We start from the raw sequence: 21,527 nt of genomic DNA on the forward strand, positions 1-21,527 counted from the left end.
ATTCGTAGGGATGTTTAACTTTTTGTTTTGTTTTTACTCCTTTAAACTTGGTAAAATTACGATAAAAGTCACGAGGTTGTACGCGGCCAGAAATAGTTAAGAACCACTGCTCTAATGACAAACTAATGTTTAACAGTTTTTAAAAGCGTCCAATGTTCAAACGCAAAAAATTGAATTATCTCTAAGCTGCAGCATAACTTTTAATAGAGATGAACCTGCTTTACTTAACGAGAAAACTCTCAAATTTACTAAATGAAGTGCAATGCTTCGTAATGCTAACAAGCATCTGCGCTGTATGAAAATGTTTAAGAAAACTAACCTTAGTATATTGCAAACAAAGTAACCCTTTCTCAAAATACGAACAAAGCTGTCTGGTAAGTACCATAAATGGTCCTTGTAGTTGTCGTTAAATTCCTTTCTCTGTCGTTCCAAACTTGGACCACGGAACATTTAAAACCCGCTCTCTCTATGACGGTGGTCGCTTCCATAACTGTAGATAAAATAGGGTTCGTGTTGAATCAACACCACACTGATAAACAAAAATGCTTACAGACTCTTTTTATGTTTAACTCCTATTATATTAAAATATTTGGTAAGCTGACGTTTTGATTATGTAAGACATCCACAATCCAATGTATAAGGAAGGGAATATGAAAAACCACAACAAAGCCTGTTCACTTTTACGGTACTTGTTATGTGATAAATTTTAAGCAATGTACGTGGAAGTTCTTTAAACAAAACACCTTTCCTAACCTTGAGTTTAACCATAACCCAAACTCTAACGCTAACCCGAAATTGTTTAGCTCATTTAAGATTGGACACTTTCATAGATGTCAAACTCTGCTTAATAGGTCTCTTAAAAAACACTATGACGTTTAGGCCTCTACCTGCTTTTGACTTAAAGTAGCCTACATTGGATGCGCAAATTTAGCAAATTAACACGAGGAAAAATTGTGTGCAATTTTGAATGTGTACATCTTCGGAAAGAGTGCTTAACTGCTTACGTTTGGACGTGCAAAAGTAAGCATTCTTTTCACGTTCCTCGTTGCACTTCGAGCTGCTTTCAGGAAAGCTTTCAGTCTCGAAAGACAGTGGTATGCGACTGTTACGTCACAATTACATAAGCCATAACATCAACGCTTTATGATCCCGGCGTGGTAAACAAGTGATTAAGTCCCAGTTACATCATTTGTAATGAAACTTGAGTTAGTGTCGTAAAGAAATCATTTTTGAAAAAAAAAACTTAAGTCTAAGTCAAGACTGTTTGAATAAATAACAAGTCAACTCCAAGTCAAGTCCTTGTGAAATAAATTAAACTCTTAACTACGAAAAATAGTAACTCGTCGGATTATGAGCAGTAATGCAACTAAAAAAACAACATAAAACGAAACATATAGCAAGCAATTGAAACATGTATCAAGAATTTGTCATGTGCCAAACTTAAAAAAATATGCTTAATGAAAACATTCTATTTCAATCCAAGTCATTTGGTAAAAATATTGACAAGTCAAGTTATTTGTCCAAAAGACTTTAGTCGAGTTGCGTCATTGGAAAACAGTGACTTAAGTGCACGCATTGACTTAAGTCATTGCAACACTGTATGCTGCAACCAAAAATCGTAGCCTATATTCGAAATGCTTGGCGACCCAATTGTTGACCTATAGTAATAAACGAACTTCAAAGTTTCTACAATTCAAATTAAGAAACTTAGTTATTTTGCTCACATGCAAAACAAAGCAAACATTAGAAATCTTAAACAAAATGAACTGCAAACGAAAACCTCACTAGTATCAAATATTGTCATTTTAATGTGCGTTTGGAACTGTTTGGTAAAACAATATACTAAAACTCCTATTGCTGGGTGAGTCGTAAATCAGGCATATTTTCCAAAAGTAAGGTTCTATTCAGAACCATTGTATGACGCATTTCGGAGAATTAAACCACTACAAGGAATTTGCGGATTACAGTTTAATAACCTCTGGCAATCAGTAGAATTGTATGCTGGAAACCTACAAGGTCTCATGCAACACAAAATGTTTTTTTTTCGTTAGCTTAACCCTCTGAATAAAAATGGTTATTTGCGTCGACCTAATCAGTTTCGATATTGCAGTATTTTTGCCCAATTAAAAAAATCTTTTCAACTTAAAGCGCAGTTCAGTTTTTTTTATATATTTTCTAGGTTTCGATAGCCTAGCTCTGTGTGGATCCAGAGCAGGAGTTCTTAAACTGGGGTCCATGGACCCCTTGGGGGTCCGTGAACTAGTTTTAGGGGTTTCATGAAGGCTTAATGGAAACATTTGTGTATATTTAATAATTATTCAATTTTTTAAAGAAAAGGGTTTAATTAAAAAAAAAAAACGATTTGCACTGGATGAAAAGTCTTTTTGTTTTTTGACGTCAAAAGTCTATTTGCATTTGTGACGTCAAAAAATGTCTTGCCTAACGTGGTCCACGCGACGCAAAACATTTTTAGGGGTCCACGGTAAAAAAAGTTTAAGGACCACTGATTTAGACTTTCTACAATATTTATGTAACAATTTTTGACAAAACTCGGAAAAACAAAATAAACGCATGGTATGCGTTGTTCCGCACACTTTTTGTGATTTTGGTGCAGCCTGTGAAGATAATACAAGTGATAATAATATTTTATGCACCCCAGCGATCGTTTTGGGACGACACGCTTTGTAAAATTATTGTTAACGCTATGACGTAATTTATGACGTCATATGTTAATTGTGTTATACTCCTCTCAAACAAAAATAGTTGATCCGCTCATGGCAATGAGATATACACTTTTGGCATGATTTTTTGATATATCTGGTAAAATAGTTATAATAAACGTAATTTATAATAAACATCTCTGCTATGAGAGTTATATTGAACGTAAATTAAACCAATGTGTTTTAAAGTATTCTCACCGTAGTTTATTTTCGTATGCAACAGGAGACTAGTTTTTTGTTTAATTTTATAACAACTGTTAAACTGCACTACGCACGATGGCAAACAGGCCGAAGGGATATGGTTACACGCGCGAGGTAGCATCCAAAATCGATGGCAAGTACTCCGATGAAGATGAAATGGAAGTTGTTTCGTGGATCCAGAGCATCACGGGGGAGTCTCCATCCGCAGAAGGCAAAGAAGTATGTTTTCAGTTTTTTAAGTTGTTAGAAGGTTAGCCATGGTGTATCCAAATATGTGTTAGGTAAAACATATTTTTAACCGGCCTCTCACGACCAGCAACACTATTGGCAGTCTTGTTTTTATTTGATGTTGTGATGGAATAATTTATTTCTGATATTTAGACTACATATTTTCTACAACTGTAGACATTTCTGTTGTACTTTTAATTAAACATCACTTTTATTAGGCCTATAATTCAAGTTCTGACGGGTAAGCAGCCCTTCAAACTTTCTCCAACCTTTGAAATGAAATAATAAATTGAAATTTTTTTCACTTTATAACCATATATAGTGTTTTCCAAAGTTACTGGAATTTTTTGCAGATGAGATATGGTATACTTTCAAGTTGCTTATTTATTCCATTACTCTAAATTCAGGCGTTTCACGAGTGGCTTAAGGATGGTCAAGTGCTCTGCAAGTTGATAAACCAGATAAGACCCGGGAGCATCAGAATAAACCCACCAAGCACCAGCAGTAATGCTGTAAGAAATTTGTGCCACACTACTGTACAACAAAATGATGTGTTCGGAAAAGTGTATATCTTATATTTGTTGTTAGTTTGAAACAAGACTTGGTCTAAAGTTTAAACGTTTTCTTACCTTTTGAAGCTGAATTGTGTTTCTATAATCTAGGCAATGAGAAAGCTAAAGGAAATGGAAAACATTGGATTCTTTCTCAAGGCCCTGGGTGACTACAATATACAAGGACAGGATTTGTTTCAAGTAGGTTCTACTTCAGTTAACTTGACATCTAAAACAACCCTTTAACAAACTGCATTTCTACAAACTCACCTGGTTTTGAATAGGACAACATTCATATTGACTAACTGCGTTTTAACCCGTTGCCTAGAAGAACGACACCCTATTAAAACTTGGAAAGTTGTTGCTATTTAGACACAAGCTAGCTGACACTCGGCTATTTAGACACAAGTCGTTTAGCGTTTTTCTCTCTCAGTACTCTGTTTGTTTGTCTAAATAGATAAAAGCATCATTGCAGTGATATATCATTTTTTTGACAAAACTTCGTTAAATAAAAGAGGTACTGGGACAGACTAAAAGCATTAAAACATAAAATAGCATTGTAGAAATACCCATGTTCTGCGTTATATCACGGGTTGTTGATAGCCTGAGTAATGTCATTGAAACTGTTAATTAAGTTGATAAATAAAACGCTACAAAAAGATATACTTGTAATTATTTGGAACAACTTACTGTGACGTGCACCGAATAATAGGGCCTTGAGAATTGTCACATATGACTTTCGAGTATCTAACGGGTATTTGTCACGCTAAAGCCCGTTTACTGTGGGACACCTCTTGCCAGTGGAGGGCAGATCCAACAATACGTCTAGTTTTTTAGGCATTTAATGTGAAAAACTGTTTATCTTGATCCGACCTAGGATTTTCTGCCATTGGAAATGCGTCAAAATATAGAAGAAGAAGGTAAAGCGTGGATTGTTTGGTTTAAAAATTGAGTCCTTACAAACAAAATTTGTCAGTTAAAATTCAGTTTATGGTATAATTAAAATAGGGCGTTAAACGTTCGAAGTAAAATTCCAAACACGCAATGAATTGATCTGATTATTGAATGCGATTTCTAGATTTACTGGCCAACAGATATGAGAGAGGCATCGTGTCCAGTTTATGAAATAGGTGGCGGGCAAATGATTTGAATTGGCGGCCTGAATTCGGTCAGCAGTTTCCTGCTTAAGAACCTCATTAGTTAGATATTTGAATGTTTAATGTCTCACGCGTTTAGCTTTTGTTTATGTTTGTACAAATCAAAAAAAAACTGCACGTCTTCCACTTTCAAATTTATTATTATTGGTAAGTGATAATCATACCGCTATCAGTGTACAGCGTGGCACAATGGTGAATATATGCCAGCCATTGTAATTTCATCAAACGTGAGTCCTGTGCAACTTTTCAGACGGTCGACCTCTACGAGGGTGGAAACCTGGGCGCGGTGCAGACCTGCCTTTACAAGCTCAGCTCGGGCGCGAAGAAGAACGGCTACGATGGGCCTTGCATCGGCGTCAAGCTGGCCGAAGAGAACCCGCGAAACTTGAGCGAACAACAGTTACGAGAAGGCCGTAACGTGATCGGTCTGCAGGTAACACCACACATCCTTTCGTCTGAAATCCCCATCGGGGTCCAGTTTTTGGCTGAAAAAGAGGACCTTTTTTGTGTGTGTGTGAGGGGGGAGGAGAAGCGTGTATAGGCAAACTATAGCTGCGCTGAACAGTTGAAGTTACGCTGAGTAGTGAACGTCAGACACTGTAATGTCGACATGTTCTTGATTTTAGTTGCTTCTACGGTAACAGAACGTGTGACAAAACAATTTTTTTTGTAAATTGTCCTAAAGCTGTTGTGTGTCCAAACCGACAACACTTTTTATCAAAGATGAACGTCGAACGGGAATAAAAGTACGGTGGTCCTTAACTTGCCACCCTCGACAACCAAAATTCGCGGCCCTCGACACCCCTAGCTTCGTCAAACATAATAAAATATTATATATGTTTATATTTGTGACGTTAGTTTTGTAATGTTAATTGGTGTGCACATTAAAGCCAGAACAAGTCGAATTTTACCGTTCGAACTATTGGCAACAACTTGTCCGTTGTGTCTTCGAGTTTGAGAAAAGAATACCGTGATTTAAACTGTCATTTCTGTAAAATTGACCGTTATAATTATTTCTGTGCAGATGGGAACGAACCAAGTTGCTTCACAGAGTGGCATGACTGCGTACGGTCTTGGACGTCAGCTCACTCCAAACACCAAGTAGAATCGGCGCTGAAAGTTTAACTGTACTTTAAATGATTTTACTCTACGGAACACACAGTACTTAACATTGGCCATTAAGGCGTCGCGTTTGCATATATTTAAAAAGTGAAGGCGATTATAACAAATCTGATAAAAACATTCAAACACTCCTTTGTGTTAGGCCTAACTGCGCTCTGTTTTTTTACAATAAGTTTGATAGTATATGCAATTATGCATGCTTTTCATTCAAATGCCCTAATTGCATTGTATATTTCCTATAAAATGTCATGAACGAATCATTGCATTAATGCATGTTTGAGCAATAGCCGACTGAATAATACGCTTTTATTGCTGTAAACCATTTTCCAATACATTTATTGCTGTTTTATTTTATGCAAATTCATTGGTCAAAATAATATTTTACGCGGTTTTCTGTTTAATAAGAAAGTGATTACTTTATTTCAAATATCACCCTTCAAAGAAAGTCATGGAAATTCCTGAATTACCGTGTACATTTCCAATAAAATATAGCCTGTGATTGTCACATTGCATGTTGCAGACTTTGTTTGGCTGATCGTTTTAATGTAGGTGCTTTCTGCTCAAGTTTAATTGGCATCTCTTCTCTTTTACACTTAGTCTAGTTCCTATTGAAAAGCTTTAGGCAACTTACAGAAAGCTCTCGAGCAGAATTCTTTATTCTTTGCACTTTTAACTAAATAAAGTTTCACTTTCCAAGACAAGTTACTATATAAGCTGCTTACAATTTTGGACACTGAAACAAATCACGCTTTCATATTTCGGTTAAATATTTCCTGGTCAGATGCGATTTTAATAATACAAAATATTGCATCTTATAGAACAGATCTATAAACAAATCTGATTAACTCAGAACACAGCATGACACAAAATAAAATGCGTGTTTTCCTTGCCGCGTCTTTTCTTGATTTATCCATAGTGAACAGTTTTTAGCAAACGAAGCTATTTATTTTTTCAAATGCTAAATCAACTATGTGTGTCTACTATTACTATACAAACAAACCACTGACCCTAGGGTTGAGAACCGCTCTACACTAACTGTTCGCAATGAGCTTCGTGGCTGCTGGATATGCTAATTGGATTGGAAAAAAGTTGTTTTCCTGCTCTGGCCGAACTCTTTCCCCTCATCACTGGCAACAGTAATAAACCAACGCGGCACTGGAGCTTCTTTGATCGTGGCAATACTTGTGTGTGGCTTCCCGTGCATTTTAGAACTGAACTCGCTATATAAAAAGTATTAAATTAACTATACAGTATTTGATTTAATTATTACTTATAAATAAATTTCATATTTTTCTTGAACAGATTATAATCCAGGGATATGGATATTTGTATGTTTGCGCAACAAATTCCTCGAGCACCTTAGAACAGCGTGGCTCGACCACCAAAATTGATTAGTGTTTTAAAAAGTTGCCGTGTGACCAGTGTTGTAAAATTATTCTTATCAAGCGGTTATGCACCAATGGTGTATACTTGAATTTGGTTTCTCGCCACTATAACGATTGTTCGAAATGCCAAGTCTTATAGTAGTTCTTCAACAAACATAACTGGCGCCTCGTTTGAAGCGTTAAAGATCATACCTCGATATGACTGTATTTCATTGACCAAGTTTTAGAATACAGCTTCAACGACGTTACTATGAAATAAGTAGAATTTTCGTGTTATTCACATAAAACCGTATTGCTCGAAATAGTCGTCGACGCATTTTAACTTCGAACACCTTTGGTCATGGAAAAAGCATTACTTGCGCTTTATAAAAGTTTCTATCAGCACTCCACACTTTTTAGCAATATGAATGACTATTGTATGACAGCTTTGTCCCTGTTTAAAACATATAGCGCGATGGTAAGGTTATGTATAAGAGGTCGTTACGGCACGACACAATACTGTAAATCTAAAAATTGGATACCAAATCGTTGGGTCGATATGGTATAAACCAGTGGTTCTCAACCGGGTACCGCGGCACCCTTGGGTGCCATTTCCAATGCTTAAGGGTGCCGAGAGATATTTGAGAATCTTTACGAATCTGATTTGTGCTCAACTCTTACAACTTTTTATGTCAGATTAAAGTGACATAAACCCAATAATAGCTTGCTACGTCGTTTGGAGTTGATGTGTGTTGTTCTAGATCCGTTTATTCTGACATTCTGGTGAATTACGTACGGAACCATCTTGTAGTGGTGCAGCAACCTTTATATTATTTCTGAGGGATTCCGCTAGCCATAAAAGGCTGAGAAACACTGGTATAAACAGTTAACGACGTTCACCTTATCAGTCCGTTTTGCTGTGTTATAACTATTTTTGCTGTGTTATCTTTAAATAAGTTAAGGTTATATTAAGGACCCATTCAATACTTGAAAGCAACGGTTTAAGTCGAACTTAAGTTTGAGGCTAACTTACCATATGTATGTTTAGAAACGTGGCAGTCCATTTTTGACATTTACTCTTCTGTCAACAGAAAAAATAGTTTGTTTTTAATTTTGTGACGATAACTGTTAGACTACACGACGCGCAATGGCAAACAGACCAAAAGGATATGGTTACACACGAGAGATGGCGAACAAGATAGATTCAAAATACTCCGACGAAGACGAACAGGAGTTGGTTTCCTGGATCCAGAACATTACGGGGGAGTCTCCATGCGGAGAAGGCAAAGAAGTATGTTTTTAAGTTTCAAGTTGTTAGTATCCAAATATGTGTTAGGTAAAGTACATTTTTTACTGGTCTCACACGAACAGCAACACTACTGCTGGCATTGAGCCCTTGCTCTAGAGGCAAAGAAGCATGTCTTGAGTTTATATCAGGAACAATCAATTTAAAGGTTTATCAAGGAACGTTTTGTATCTGCAAAACGCTTTCTTTAAATTGGCGTGATGTCAATCAAATGACTGTCCTATGTCATGGAACCGCACTGCTTTTAAAGTTACCTGATTTTTGCCCGCTATAAGCATTTTAGATTTATATTACCTAATATATACAAGTATTTTAGATTTAGCGATAATGTAACAGTTTCGTTCAATGAACTACGTACTTCGTTCAGTGGACTTCGTTTAAGTAAACATTTGTTATAAATTGTAAATGTTTTACGCGAATTTGTTCTCAATTGAATGTGTTTCTTTTCCAAATGAAATAGCAGGACAAATACATAGAGAAATAAACGTCAATCCGTGTTTCATCAGGCTTTCCATAAGTGGCTTAAGGACGGCCATGTGCTGTGCAAGTTGATGATGGAACTACAGCCAGATACAGATAAAAAAATCAAAGTAAACGACACCAGTAGCAGCGGAGAGGTAAAAAGCTATAGTACTATATGCCCACCATCGCGTGTAAAGTCATGCAGCATGCTCGCTGTAGGCTATGTACGCTGTTTTACGTGCAATGTTCAATATGTATCTTTTCGATGAAGGCAATGAAAAAAGCAAAGGAAAACGAAAACATTGGAAATTTCCTTAAGGCTGCCGCCAGCTATGGCGTCAAGGACATCGATTCGTTTCAGGTTAGTCGAGTGTCGACCTAAACGCTATCCCTCATTTTGATGTGATGTTGTCGACGTATAGCCTAATCGTAATAAACGTGATCAAAACCAAAACGTATACTTCTATTCCTAATCATCCTGCCATAGTTACCCCAAGAAATATTTAATATAAATTATGGCTTAGTTGCACTAACAGCCCCAGCTTAGTAGCGGCATGTCGTGTTTCCACCCGTTAAACGTAATATTCAAGTGAGGGTTTAGTAATGTTCGTGACCTCAACACTTTTTGACGGATTTGACCTACACCTTTTTCTCAAACACAAAACAAGGAGCGAAATAATCCTACTTGGTCAACGAGATTTTTCATCTTTATTAGTTGAGATTAGGATCGACATCGGAGCATATCAAAACTCAAAAATTAGAAAAAACACAGGAATGCCAAGTTTGACGATTTTCGTGTTGTACAATTTGCCTCCTTTCAGAGACTTAAAAACGACTCCTGTTGATAATGTAGTGTTTTAGAAAAAATATAGGATTTTCTTTTTCAAACATAATGCCTGAAAGTTGTAATGTAGCCTATATCAAAGCCTGGGTAAGTTTATGATTAAGAAATTCACAAAATGCTACTTACTTCTATGTGGGATTTGATAATAGTCATTAAAAAAATCTCGACAATTCTCTCTATAGTTGAAATTAGACCACAAGAACTATTTAGTTGCATCAGCAAAAATATATTAATCTAATTCAGACGGTCGACCTGTACGAGGGCGGAAACTTGGCCCAAGTGCAGACCTTCCTGTTCAAGCTGGCCGCTGAGGCAAGAAGGCACGACTACAAAGGGGCTTTAATCGGCATCAAGCTGGCCGAAAAGAACGAGCGTGACTTAAGCGAACAGCAGCTTCGCGAAGGCCGCAACGTGATTGGCCTACAGGTATTAAAGGGCACTTAGCGTTTCGTTTTTGGAAGATTATATTATCAGGCGTTGCAACTTTAAGACGGTGGTACAATGGGCCATGGCAGGGATTCGCATAAAACCTAAAAATAAATTGACGATAAACTTTGTATTTTTAAACACTGCGAAAAACAGGAGTGGGCAAATCTTTTTGACATGGGGCCAGCATCAAAGACGGAAAATTTCTTGGCGGGCCAGATCAAAAAGTGGATTTGAAATACACATAATATAAATTCTGATTTCTTTGTGAAGATAGCTATTGATATTTAATTTTGATTAAAATTGCTACGCGGGCCGGATTTGGCCTGCTGGCCGTAGTTTGCCCAGGTCTGGTGTATATTCAAGGGTCTCGATATTTTTCGCTCTTGCTTTGACGTAGAATAAAACAAGCCTATGCTAGTTTTACGACGAAGTGTTTGCTGTTAATGTTTTGTGTCACCTACCCTATACGATATACCATATATAGGACACGAAAGGTTTTGAGCACACAATGAAGGAAGTGAAAAGACATGCCAACGCTGGGTTTTGTTTATAACAACTTAAAAAAAGGGGAGTTTATAATACCTGAGGAGTTTGTATGCGGGCATTTTGCAGATTGACGCCCTTTCTATCTAAACAGCAGATGAATAATTTTACCCGTTTTAAAATCGAGTAATAAACCCCGGAAACATGGTACCCGCCAAAAGGCATAAAAAGTATTTTTTATACAGATGGGAACGAACCAAGTTGCTTCACAGAGTGGCATGACCGCATACGGTCTTGGACGTCAGCTCACTCCAAACACCAAGTAGAAATCACCATGCTGGACTTTTGCTTTAATACTTTCGACATAAGTGAATTTACACGCAAATTTATTTGACATTAACTGGCAGGTTAAACATATGCCCAGGATCCTGTTAAACGTAAAGCGCCCCGACATCCCCTTTTTCTCTGTATGACACGTTATGGTTTTACCGTCGCAGTATTATATTTTGTTTAGTGTAAGTACGCTTTCCTAACAAGAAATTATTTGATTCCCCTGTACATTTTCAATAAAGCAAATTACATATTGGTGATTGTTGCTAACTGCATTTGAAAGTATGTTAGTTGCATTCAACGTTTACATATCGTTAGCCTAGAAATTCAATCAGTGGAAACAATCACTCGTCAGTAAAGAAAGGCTGTTGGTAGTTTTGGTAGAACTGATATTTTTGCGCAATTTATTAGCAAATTTATCATTATAAACGCGGCAAACTCGATTCAAATCTCTCCAAAATAACAACTCACTGTTTTTTTATGACTTTATGATCTGACTAATTTAAAACCGTTCAATATCCGGATCCCGGTATGACATATCTCGCTGTGGCGGTATGCAAACAATAAAGCCTGGACTAGGCCTATATACTTGACCTGTTTTGACAAGTCTAATATGGGAGGAAATAGATGAGGTAAAACTAAAGACAGAAAGCGAGTATAAAGCGTAGTTGTTTTTTATGGCGAAAAGTTATTTAAATAATGAGTTTATCCTCATCTGAATCTAGAGACAACACGTCGGGGAAGTTTGTACTATACGTGAGACGTTGCTTTAATTCGGGACTTCGCGATAAATCGACGTTCTATTAAGTAGCGCCGAAAATAAAATTATTTAAAGAACCACATGGTAGCCATAATGTCAGCACAACAACATTTATGTAGGCGGTGAATTTTTACTTAATATTAATCTAAAGAAATTGGGGTGTTTTTTCAATTTTTTTTATGTTTCATGCTTATAATGCAAGTTATTTTGCTAAGTTTGTTTTAACTAAAAACCACCATATTTTCTTGTGTACCATATTGGCTGCTTAATATGGGGCAGGGCGTCCCAACCTAAGGAGATTTTTGTTATCTTTATTTTGTATAATTTTTGTGATGAGGGCCACTTGTCTAATAATTTAAATTTACTCTCTATAGCGGTTGTTCGTATCACGGTGTTCGGGAATCTAGGATTTAGTGGGAAGATTCCTCGGGGGTCATTTTTTGCCAGTCGGATTTTTATATATTTTTATTTATTTATAGTAACACACGACCTATTAGCAAACTGAGGTATGGTTCTTGCGATTTCCCAGTAATACACCCGCGGTTAAAAGGGATCACCGTATCAACATGCTTGTATGAAATAATACTAGTGCAGTAAAACACACCGAAAAAAACATATTCTAATCCAAACAAAACTAGTTTTTAAAGTCAGTACAAAAATTTGTCTAATGTCGAATGTGATGAGAGCTAATGAACAACAAAGGTAGAATACTGATTACTAAGTCAGTGATCGGCAAACTGTGGGCCGCGGCCCAAATGTGGGCCGCAGAGTCATTTTTAGTGGGCCGCGAGTTACTTTTGAATAGTTTAGTGTTATCATGTAGTTGTGGGCCGGCTGAGAGACGTACGTTCATTTCTGCATTTTAAGAGTTCATGTGGCTAAGAATTATATTTCCTAGCGTTGTTCAGGCCCGCTTGCCAAATGGGGCCCCGAGAGTGCCTGTTTAACTATATTTTTTGCCAACGTTAACTATATGTAAACGTAAAATTTTTCGCGCTTCACGCGTATATTCTTCGTTTTGAACTACCGCTATGTTTTACATTATCGTATGGCAGTGATTTCGGCATCAAAGCGCCGTGTAATATTTCACCTCTACTTGGTGTCAACAGTCTAACGCTGTGTAAACTTAGACTCTCTGCAAATTGCAAATTTCTACCAAAATAGTTAAATATAACTTTCTACTTAACTTTGCAATATGGCTATTGTATCGTGAGTAACATTTATCCAAATTTTAAAACAAGATTAACGTACTGGATTTCTTTCTACGTGTTTCGTGCGAACGTTTTACGTAATTGCGGGTGCCGCCATTCAGCTGTGGAGATGATATAGTGGTAAACTTTTTCGCGCGATAAACTTGCTTGAGTTGCACAATACCACACCGGTTGTTGGAGAACAAGTTTCCCAAATTACTTGAACTACGATGTTACTTTTGAAGTCAAATGCAAGGATTTTTATGTACGTTTATGTTAAGTTTCATACTTAAATCTATTCAGCCAAAAAGCGACATTCTATCATTTCTTGCGTCGTGTATCTCATAACTGTACAGTTCAATTTCTGTTAAATTATACTATAAATGCCGTTATATCGAGCAATATTGGAATTTTTAAGTGCCATATGCCTCACGTATCCTTTTAATTGAAGTTTTGCCAATGTAAATCTAATGAACCCACTTTTTTTGCTCAAATTAAACTGGATTTTAGCCTCATATTTTCCAACGAGTTCGTTCGAGAAAAACAAGTGTTTCTAACTTTGTGACGCCATTCTAATGCCTTCAACTTCTGACACCGTTTTTGTAGTGGTTTGACGTAGTGGGCCTTCAATAGCTCCGAAAAGAGTATTTTGGGCCGCGACGAAAAAAGTTTGCCGACCACTGCTATAAGTAGTCAATGTAAATATTAAACACAACACGGCTAATTTGCTAAGAGAGTCATTCTTTTTAAGTGATTAATCATCGTAACCTCGCACTTATCGTGTCAATTCTAAATTTTCATTTTTCGTTTATTTTCCGTTTCACAGCTTTATCCACTTTATTCCAATGGGCTTTGTATAAAAAAAAATATTTTTTTAGTCGGGAGGTGCAAAATACAACTTGACACCAGCCGAACAATAGCATACCGCGCGTTTCTATAACAAGAAGTTCAACAAAACAAAACTAAATACATGAACATAATAAACATCGCTATCGCTATACTTAAAAATTACTATTTTTTAATTGTTTATCCACGATTTAGGTTATAAGGAACATAAGAGAAATGGAAAAAGATAAGCAAATTTATCAATGCTATCTATGCGTTCGGCGTTGCTAGGCACGAACTATTCGAGGTGAGTAGTAAACTTGATAGGCCTATATGTATTGACATAAATGGCGGAAATATAGATTTTTATTTCGCACAAGACTTTTAGGACCAACAAACTTTTTGTAAAATAATCATAACAAAAAATAATCACTTTGCGTGATTAGTCGAACGATTGTTTATATTTGTTCTTATTTAATTGAAGGCGAAAGCAGGTTTTTCTTTTGGTGGTTGTAAAACTTTACAGGCAACGTACGTCACAAACATCATAGCACTAGAAATCGCCAAGTTTCATAGGCAGCGCTTTCCACCTTAAAAGGATAATTGCTGAAAATTAAACTAACAAGCGAGGGGAGAAACCTTCTCATATTTAAATCAAATTTGCTTAGCAATTTGAAAAACATTACATGTGAACGTTCTAATTCTAGTAATTATGCTGTTTCAACCATAATGACATCTTTTGGTATCGGTTTAGACGACCGCCCTAAAAATAACTCAAAAATATCAGATATCAGATTAAAATACAAATTATTATCTGACATCCCAATAGTTGAAGTGTTACCTCAAGTATACACAGCAATAGACGTGGGTCATTTCTAGGCTGCCGACCTACGCGAAGAGCTCTAGACCTTGCCAAGGTGCAGGAATGCTTGTAACGGCTTAATCGCGAAGCGAGCAAAAGGGGTTTTACAGGGCTGCTTCTTGTGGAAAAGAGCATCCTCGGGAAACAGTCACATAGTGGCGAAATCGGCCTGCTGGTAAAACGTCGCTAGGGTTAACTTCAACTTTGGTAATCCCCTTATTTCCTTAAAAGAAACATAAGAATCGTAACGTATGTTTTTGAAACAAAATCTTAACTTATCTTTCTGTCGTTTTTTTATATCAAGGTAATTGGCTAATTGACGTTTGTTTGAAAGCATTTCGTGAAAATACTGCGAATAGAAAGTAAAAGTTAATTGTGGCGCTATAAACTCTAAATTTAGTAACATATGTGGCTTAAAGGTTTCCGCATTTCTCAACCAAATTAAAAAAATTGTAAAAAAATAAATTACCTTATAATTTACTTAGATAGCATGTTTAAACCCTCCTGGTACCAAAGGCACCGATTTATAAAAAGAATAGATCGGTAAAATATATACATGAGACATAAAAATATATAGAAATATTAGAATCATTTTACAGCAAGTTACAAAAATAAACATTGTGTCAGACTATGCTGACCAGTATGTAGGTTCACATGTTTGAAACGTTTTTTTGAGTATATGACTCTTTTTAGGTAAATGACTTAAAAAAACGTTTAAACTATACATTTGAAGTAACAAAAATCCAAATACACTTTGCAATTTAATGTCGTTCTGCAAACGACAGGTAAAATTGTTTCTGATACTAAAATAATTCTTTGTGTGTGCAGATGGGAGAGGATAAACAACCTTCAAGAGTTGATATGACTCCAGGAGGCCTCGGTCGCCAACTGATGAAAACATCATTGAATAAATGATCTTCTTTGTGAAATACCAAATCCTTTCCGCACAAAATAATTTTATTTGCAACTTACCGAAAATGTATCAAAAATCGTATCAAGAGAACACATTTTTTGGTTGATTTTTGAAGCCTGTAGCGTTTTTACCAGTAAAATAATATACTGCAAGTATAATTTTCTCTTAAATGTAATTTTAAACTAGGGCATTACTAAGCAGTAACTTCAAATAACGCATTATTGTTATTCGGTGGTGCCTGTAACTTATGTAGGCCATAGTGATTTTAAAGGACAACTGTCCTAGCCGTTGTTGAACTTCTTACGTAACAACTACAAGCAGTGGATTGGATTCAAAATTTTTGTCAGCCAGTTCAATCGCAAAAGTCATATTTTTCAGCCTTTTTGGCTAATCAACTCAATATTTTTATTTATATACGAGTACGACAGATCTTTTCAACAGATAAATAGAAGGCTTATTTCAAAGATAAACAGAAGGCAGTGCAATATCAAGATAAACAGTTAAACTATGACAAACAAACACAGTAAGTAAAGAACCTGCTGAATCCTTTCTCTTCTAGCCACACTAAAAAGCAGCCGTCGTCGCATATGACGTACTTATGACGCAACAATTCAATTTTTAAACAAACAATCACTAAAGAAAAATTATTACAATTACAAAAATTAAAACAATGTGTAACTGTTACTTAAGAATTGGGCTTTTGTACATTAAAAAATACGAGAGCTATACTTGGATCAAAAAAATCGGTTCATCAAATAAGATGCCAAAATCTATTGACAGTAACCAGGGGCGCCCGCAGAAAATTTTCCAGGGGGGGAAATCAGGGACGTAACCAGAAAATCAAAAAAGGGGGTCCTGAATTTTCAACTTAGGGAATTTTCCTATTTTTCACCTGATGTTAATGAATAATGACGTCATTAAAACAGTGACAGTATGACGCCATAAAATTGTGATTGCAAGAGGTAGAAAAAAAGAAACAGCCAAATACGTCCAGCAAAAGCCAGCACGTGCGTCGTCGACAATCCTGTCAGGCGCCAGCTGCGAAACCACAGTGTGCAATCGTTAACTTCAGGCAAAAAGAACAAACCAAGACCGTGAAATGTGTAGGTGTAATCGTGGTAGAATCACACATAATTCAACTATCAGTAGCGCAGTTTTCAAGTTCCATGAACGGAACTAGCGCTAAATTACAAGCAAGCCTTTCACCACGTGCAATACTAAACGAAGATCGGTTTTCCCGGGTGTTATTATGCCACGATTGGCGCTACATCTGCGCCGAGCTGTGTGCCAAGTCAGCTAAATTACAAGCTGCGGTTGAGGGGAAATAAGTCGTGTCCATTGCACACTTAGCACTTGGTCTTAGAGTATGCTTAAATGCAATAATTTTGCGTTAACTATCATTACTTAAAAATTTATACTTTGAAACGCACACGACAGTCACCATTATACCTCATTTTAAGAATCTGCTTCATTTAAACAAATGTCGATGTTACACCAACATCGGATATTGGCGCAGAAACCGAAAAGCGAGGAACATACTGCGTATAACTAGAAAAAAAAGAAATAAGGTTTGACTTAGCGTTGTCGATTTGTCTAATACACACTTTCTAATCAGTCAACCTAAACTAAACCATCGCTTCTCAATCAGTGGGGGCTATAAGAACATTTGAGGTGCGGGACACAGACCAATTTAAAAAGCTAGATTTAGTTTCATTTGTGTCATTATATTTAACTTTAAAGGAATAATGTTTGGGAGGAATTAAAAAGGAATGTAAATTTATTGTTCAGCCGCAAGTATCTCACTAATGTACGGTTGATTAAATAATCTGTTTTGAAATATGTTCTGCTGTGTTTTGTTCTAAACCTATTTTAAAGTTTTTTCTTTCATAAACATTCTATTGGGCCACAGAATTTTTTTGCAACGTAAGTGGGCCACGAAAGAAAAAAGGTTGAGAACCACTGACCTAAACAAATAACGAAAGAGAAAAACTATCCAGCGTTTACGGTCGACGAAACACGGCGTTTTGCACTCGATTTTGGCTTCGCGTTAGATTAAGACGCGTGACCTAATTACTTAAAAAGCACCCCGCTTCGAAAAGTTTGCTAAACCATGACAAAAACGGATACGCCATTGGGGGCAATGGATAGTGTTATTTTTAACCTTCATAAGTAATACATATTACACTTACAAATAATACTAATTATCACATTTTTTAATTCCAGGGGGGGGGGGCAAGTGCCCCCCTTTGCCCCCCCTGCGGGCGCCCTTGACAGTAACCAGTAATGCTAACCGGTTTGCGGTTTGCTGATCTCATAAAAATACTTAACAAAATAAGATCCGAACGTGACATCACGAAGTTATGGTATAACCAATACCTATACAAGATATAAGCCTTATAACTTGGCGTCTTAGAGTTACATATAAAGAAGTAACTTTCAGAACACTATCCAACACGTTTATTTAAGTTTTAGTTTAAGAAAGAAGTGTATTTGTCCTAGTTTAAAAGGTGTTAGGCTACTTTCAATACATGAGCTCCATTGGAAAGCTTATCAATTCGCGCAAAACTCATTTTAATAGTACAAAAGAAGACTTGCTCGGCTTTACAGTTAGAATTTCATTTTCCTTCAAGCAAATGTGTTGTTTGGCATGCTTGATCTCCTTTTGAAACATTTGTTTGTATCTAAAATCAACGTACGTAGAATATAGATCTTTGTGAAACGACGGTTTGTTAACCTAGTTTATATTATTGGCCGGGTGTCTTGGGAAAGACTATTGGGGAATGCTTTAACCTGTAATGTAAACATAACTAAGGCAAGAGTAGAATATCTGGCCTGTGGTTAGGCTTGAACTCACGACCTCCGGCCATAATTGGTTCGTTGTTCTACACGCCTGTGATTTACGCAGACTCAATGGGAATGTAACGAGAAATTTGGTCCGGGGCCAAACCTGATCCGGTCGGATCAATTTTGGCGTTGGAACATTCGCTAAAACAGGTCCGGCTATTCCAAAACAGGCCTAACCCTAACCCTAACCATAACCCTAACCCTAGCCAGACCTGTTTTGGCGGCTGCTCCAACGCCAAAATTGATCCGACTGGACCAGTTTTGGCGCTTGATTACGACCAAAATCGATACGGCCGGACCGATTTTGGCCGGACCAATTTTGGACTGACAGAAACTGGTCGAAAAACTTTTTAAACCAAATAAACGAATTTACGCTTGGTATATATATGCTTTGTCATCATATTGAATGTATTTTTAGGTTTACATACAATTGAGTTGCCCATTGAATAAAAATTAAAACTAAAGAAAAATCATACTGATTTATTTAAATAGGTTCAAAAATTCTACTTATTCAATCTAAATCTGGCTTGGCGGATGTAATATTTAAAAACAGTGCCTTATGTTAATCGACTTAACGTAGATATACGCATTGTGTATTCAGTGATCAAGTCCAACGTGAGTTGTACTGTCCAACTATAACGGCACACATGTATATTACACAATATAGCCTACCTTAGGAAAGAAAAATCAGTCCGCCTGATCGGGACATAGTGCATGCAAGTCCAGTCTAGCAAAACAACTAGGGTTAGATTCGACCTCACGACCTTCGGTCATACCGGGGTCGTCGTTCTACCAACTGACCTACACAAGCTCAGAAGGGACCGCGTCGTCGTGAAACAAACCATAGCTCTATCGGAAGGGGATCTTAACTGGACATTCATGGACGATTTAGGGTATATGATTTCCTATCGAACGGGTTCGTAATTTTTTCTTATTAATTAATACTTTCTTTGCTGAGCACCGATAAAGTTCACAATGATGGAATTCCATATATTCAGAGGCAGATCTACTGTAGCATACACTATGCAGAACCAGCCTAAATTCGACTCGGGACTCGACGAAGTCGGTTTGTTTGCTGAAGGCGGCCAACAGCGATTCGAGACTAAGGTAAGACAACGCGAACCATCCGAGTTCAGAGTCCGACGTGTGCATTCGCAGTACCAAATTTTGAAACTGATATGACCGCCAACTGTAAATTGTGTAGGCGGAGTAACATATAGGGGATATTTTCCAACGCTGCATTGTGAGTTGATAAACAATAATTATGACACCCTGTTACGTACATACGTGAAATACAAATTGAAGAGTTTAAATCATAATCGGGACTTGATGAAATCGCAAATTTGACCGACGTCCCACTCGGGACTCGGGAGACGGACTCTTTTGCCGGAGTCGGAATCAAGGTTGTTTTTAACCGACTACGCAGCCCTGTAGATAATGGTACATGTTATACATTGCGTAAAAAAAATTGTGTATATTTTTTAGTTGGCCCAGGTGGTCTAAATAAATTTGGTAGTTCACTAACAAGCACAAGTGTATAGTGAAATAACATGTGGACACAAAATGGCTTCTATTTATAATAGTAAAACTGTTTAATACACTAACAATAAAAGCTGATTGGCTTGAATGAATGAATTCCCATATTATCAAGATTAATTTACATTTATTCTTTTAAAATTAAATGTTTGTTGCAAAAATACTTTCAATATTTATAAAAAAAACAGTGGCGTTTTGCTTGCATCAAAATATAATTTCATCAACCTCACCTGTCGTTCTACGAGCAAATACTACTCACGTTAAGATCGTATTATTTTTGCTGGATTTTTATGATTTGTAAAAAAAAACTTGAAAATTGTCTGCAGAGTAGAGGAGTAGTGCATGGTTTTCAACCAGATAAGATAAAATCTCAGAGGATCTCTGACAATTTTGTTGGGTATTATTGACAATTATATAAAAGCGCTTAAATTTTACCACTGAATAGAAAAAGTGAAGTGTACTCACTGTTGCGGTGTTGTGTGTTGCAGCTTCATTGGGGTAACACTAATTTACGGAATGATGAATGGTCGGAATAGTCGGAACGCTCACTAATTTACGGAATGGTCGGAATTGTCGGAATGGAATGAATAGGGCCGAAACTAATTTGATGAATGGTCGGAACGCTGTAGAAGCAGAATGAACTCTCGGAATTAAATGAACGAAGCTGTAGGAACAGAATGAACTGTCGGAATAGAATGAACTGTCGGAATGGAATGAATGACGCTGTAGGAGCAGAATGAACTGTCGCAATGAAATGAAAGAAGCTGGAGGAACAGAATGAACTGTCGGAATGAAATGAATGAAAGCTGTAGGAACAGAATGAACTGTCGGAATGAGATGAACGAAGCTGTTAGGGTTAGGGTTAACTTCGTTCATCTTATTCCGACAGTTCATTCTCTTCATACAGCTTCGTTCATTACATTCCGAAAGTTCATTCCTAACCCCAAACCTAACCCTAACCCTAACAGCTTCGTTCATTTCATTCCGAAAGTTTATTCAGTTCCTACAGCTTCGTTCATTTCATTCCAACAGTTCATTCTGTTCCTACAGCTTCGTTCATTTAATTCCGACAGTTCATTCTGTTCCTACAGCTTTCATTCATTCCATTCCGACAGTTCGTTCTATTCCGACCATTCATCAAATTAGTTTCGGCCCTATTCATTCCATTCCGACAATTCCGACCATTCCGTAAATTAGTGAGCGTTCCGACCATTCCGAACATTCATCATTCCGTAAATTAGTATTACCCGCTTCATTGTTTTTTAATTAGCATTTCTTGAAACTGGCCTTGCCATACAGGTTGCAAGGCGGCCAGACCCCAAAAAAACACACCCCGCGTGATAAAATCTAATTACTGTTTTTTGTAGCATACATAGATTGTAGAGATGTGATAGTAACAG

At 36.9% G+C, this 21,527-nt stretch overlaps 1 protein-coding gene across 1 annotated transcript; it reads left to right on the forward strand.

The window, feature by feature from the left end:
• The first annotated feature begins 2,921 nt into the window (after positions 1 to 2,921).
• On the forward strand, positions 2,922 to 11,261 carry LOC146169632 (uncharacterized). The gene is made up of 11 exons (XM_083386636.1): positions 2,922 to 3,140; positions 3,557 to 3,661; positions 3,812 to 3,901; positions 5,108 to 5,290; positions 5,882 to 5,958; positions 7,815 to 7,821; positions 8,476 to 8,634; positions 9,156 to 9,266; positions 9,383 to 9,472; positions 10,199 to 10,381; positions 11,113 to 11,261. Exons 1-11 carry the CDS (start codon positions 2,997 to 2,999, stop codon positions 11,191 to 11,193), a joined length of 1,230 nt encoding a protein of 409 aa, XP_083242762.1. The 5' UTR covers positions 2,922 to 2,996; the 3' UTR covers positions 11,194 to 11,261.
• Positions 11,262 to 21,527: the final 10,266 nt, after the last annotated feature.

This window comes from Ascidiella aspersa, chromosome 1 (genome assembly GCF_963924565.1).
Source record: "Ascidiella aspersa chromosome 1, kaAscAspe10.2, whole genome shotgun sequence".
Lineage (NCBI taxonomy): Eukaryota > Metazoa > Chordata > Ascidiacea > Phlebobranchia > Ascidiidae > Ascidiella > Ascidiella aspersa.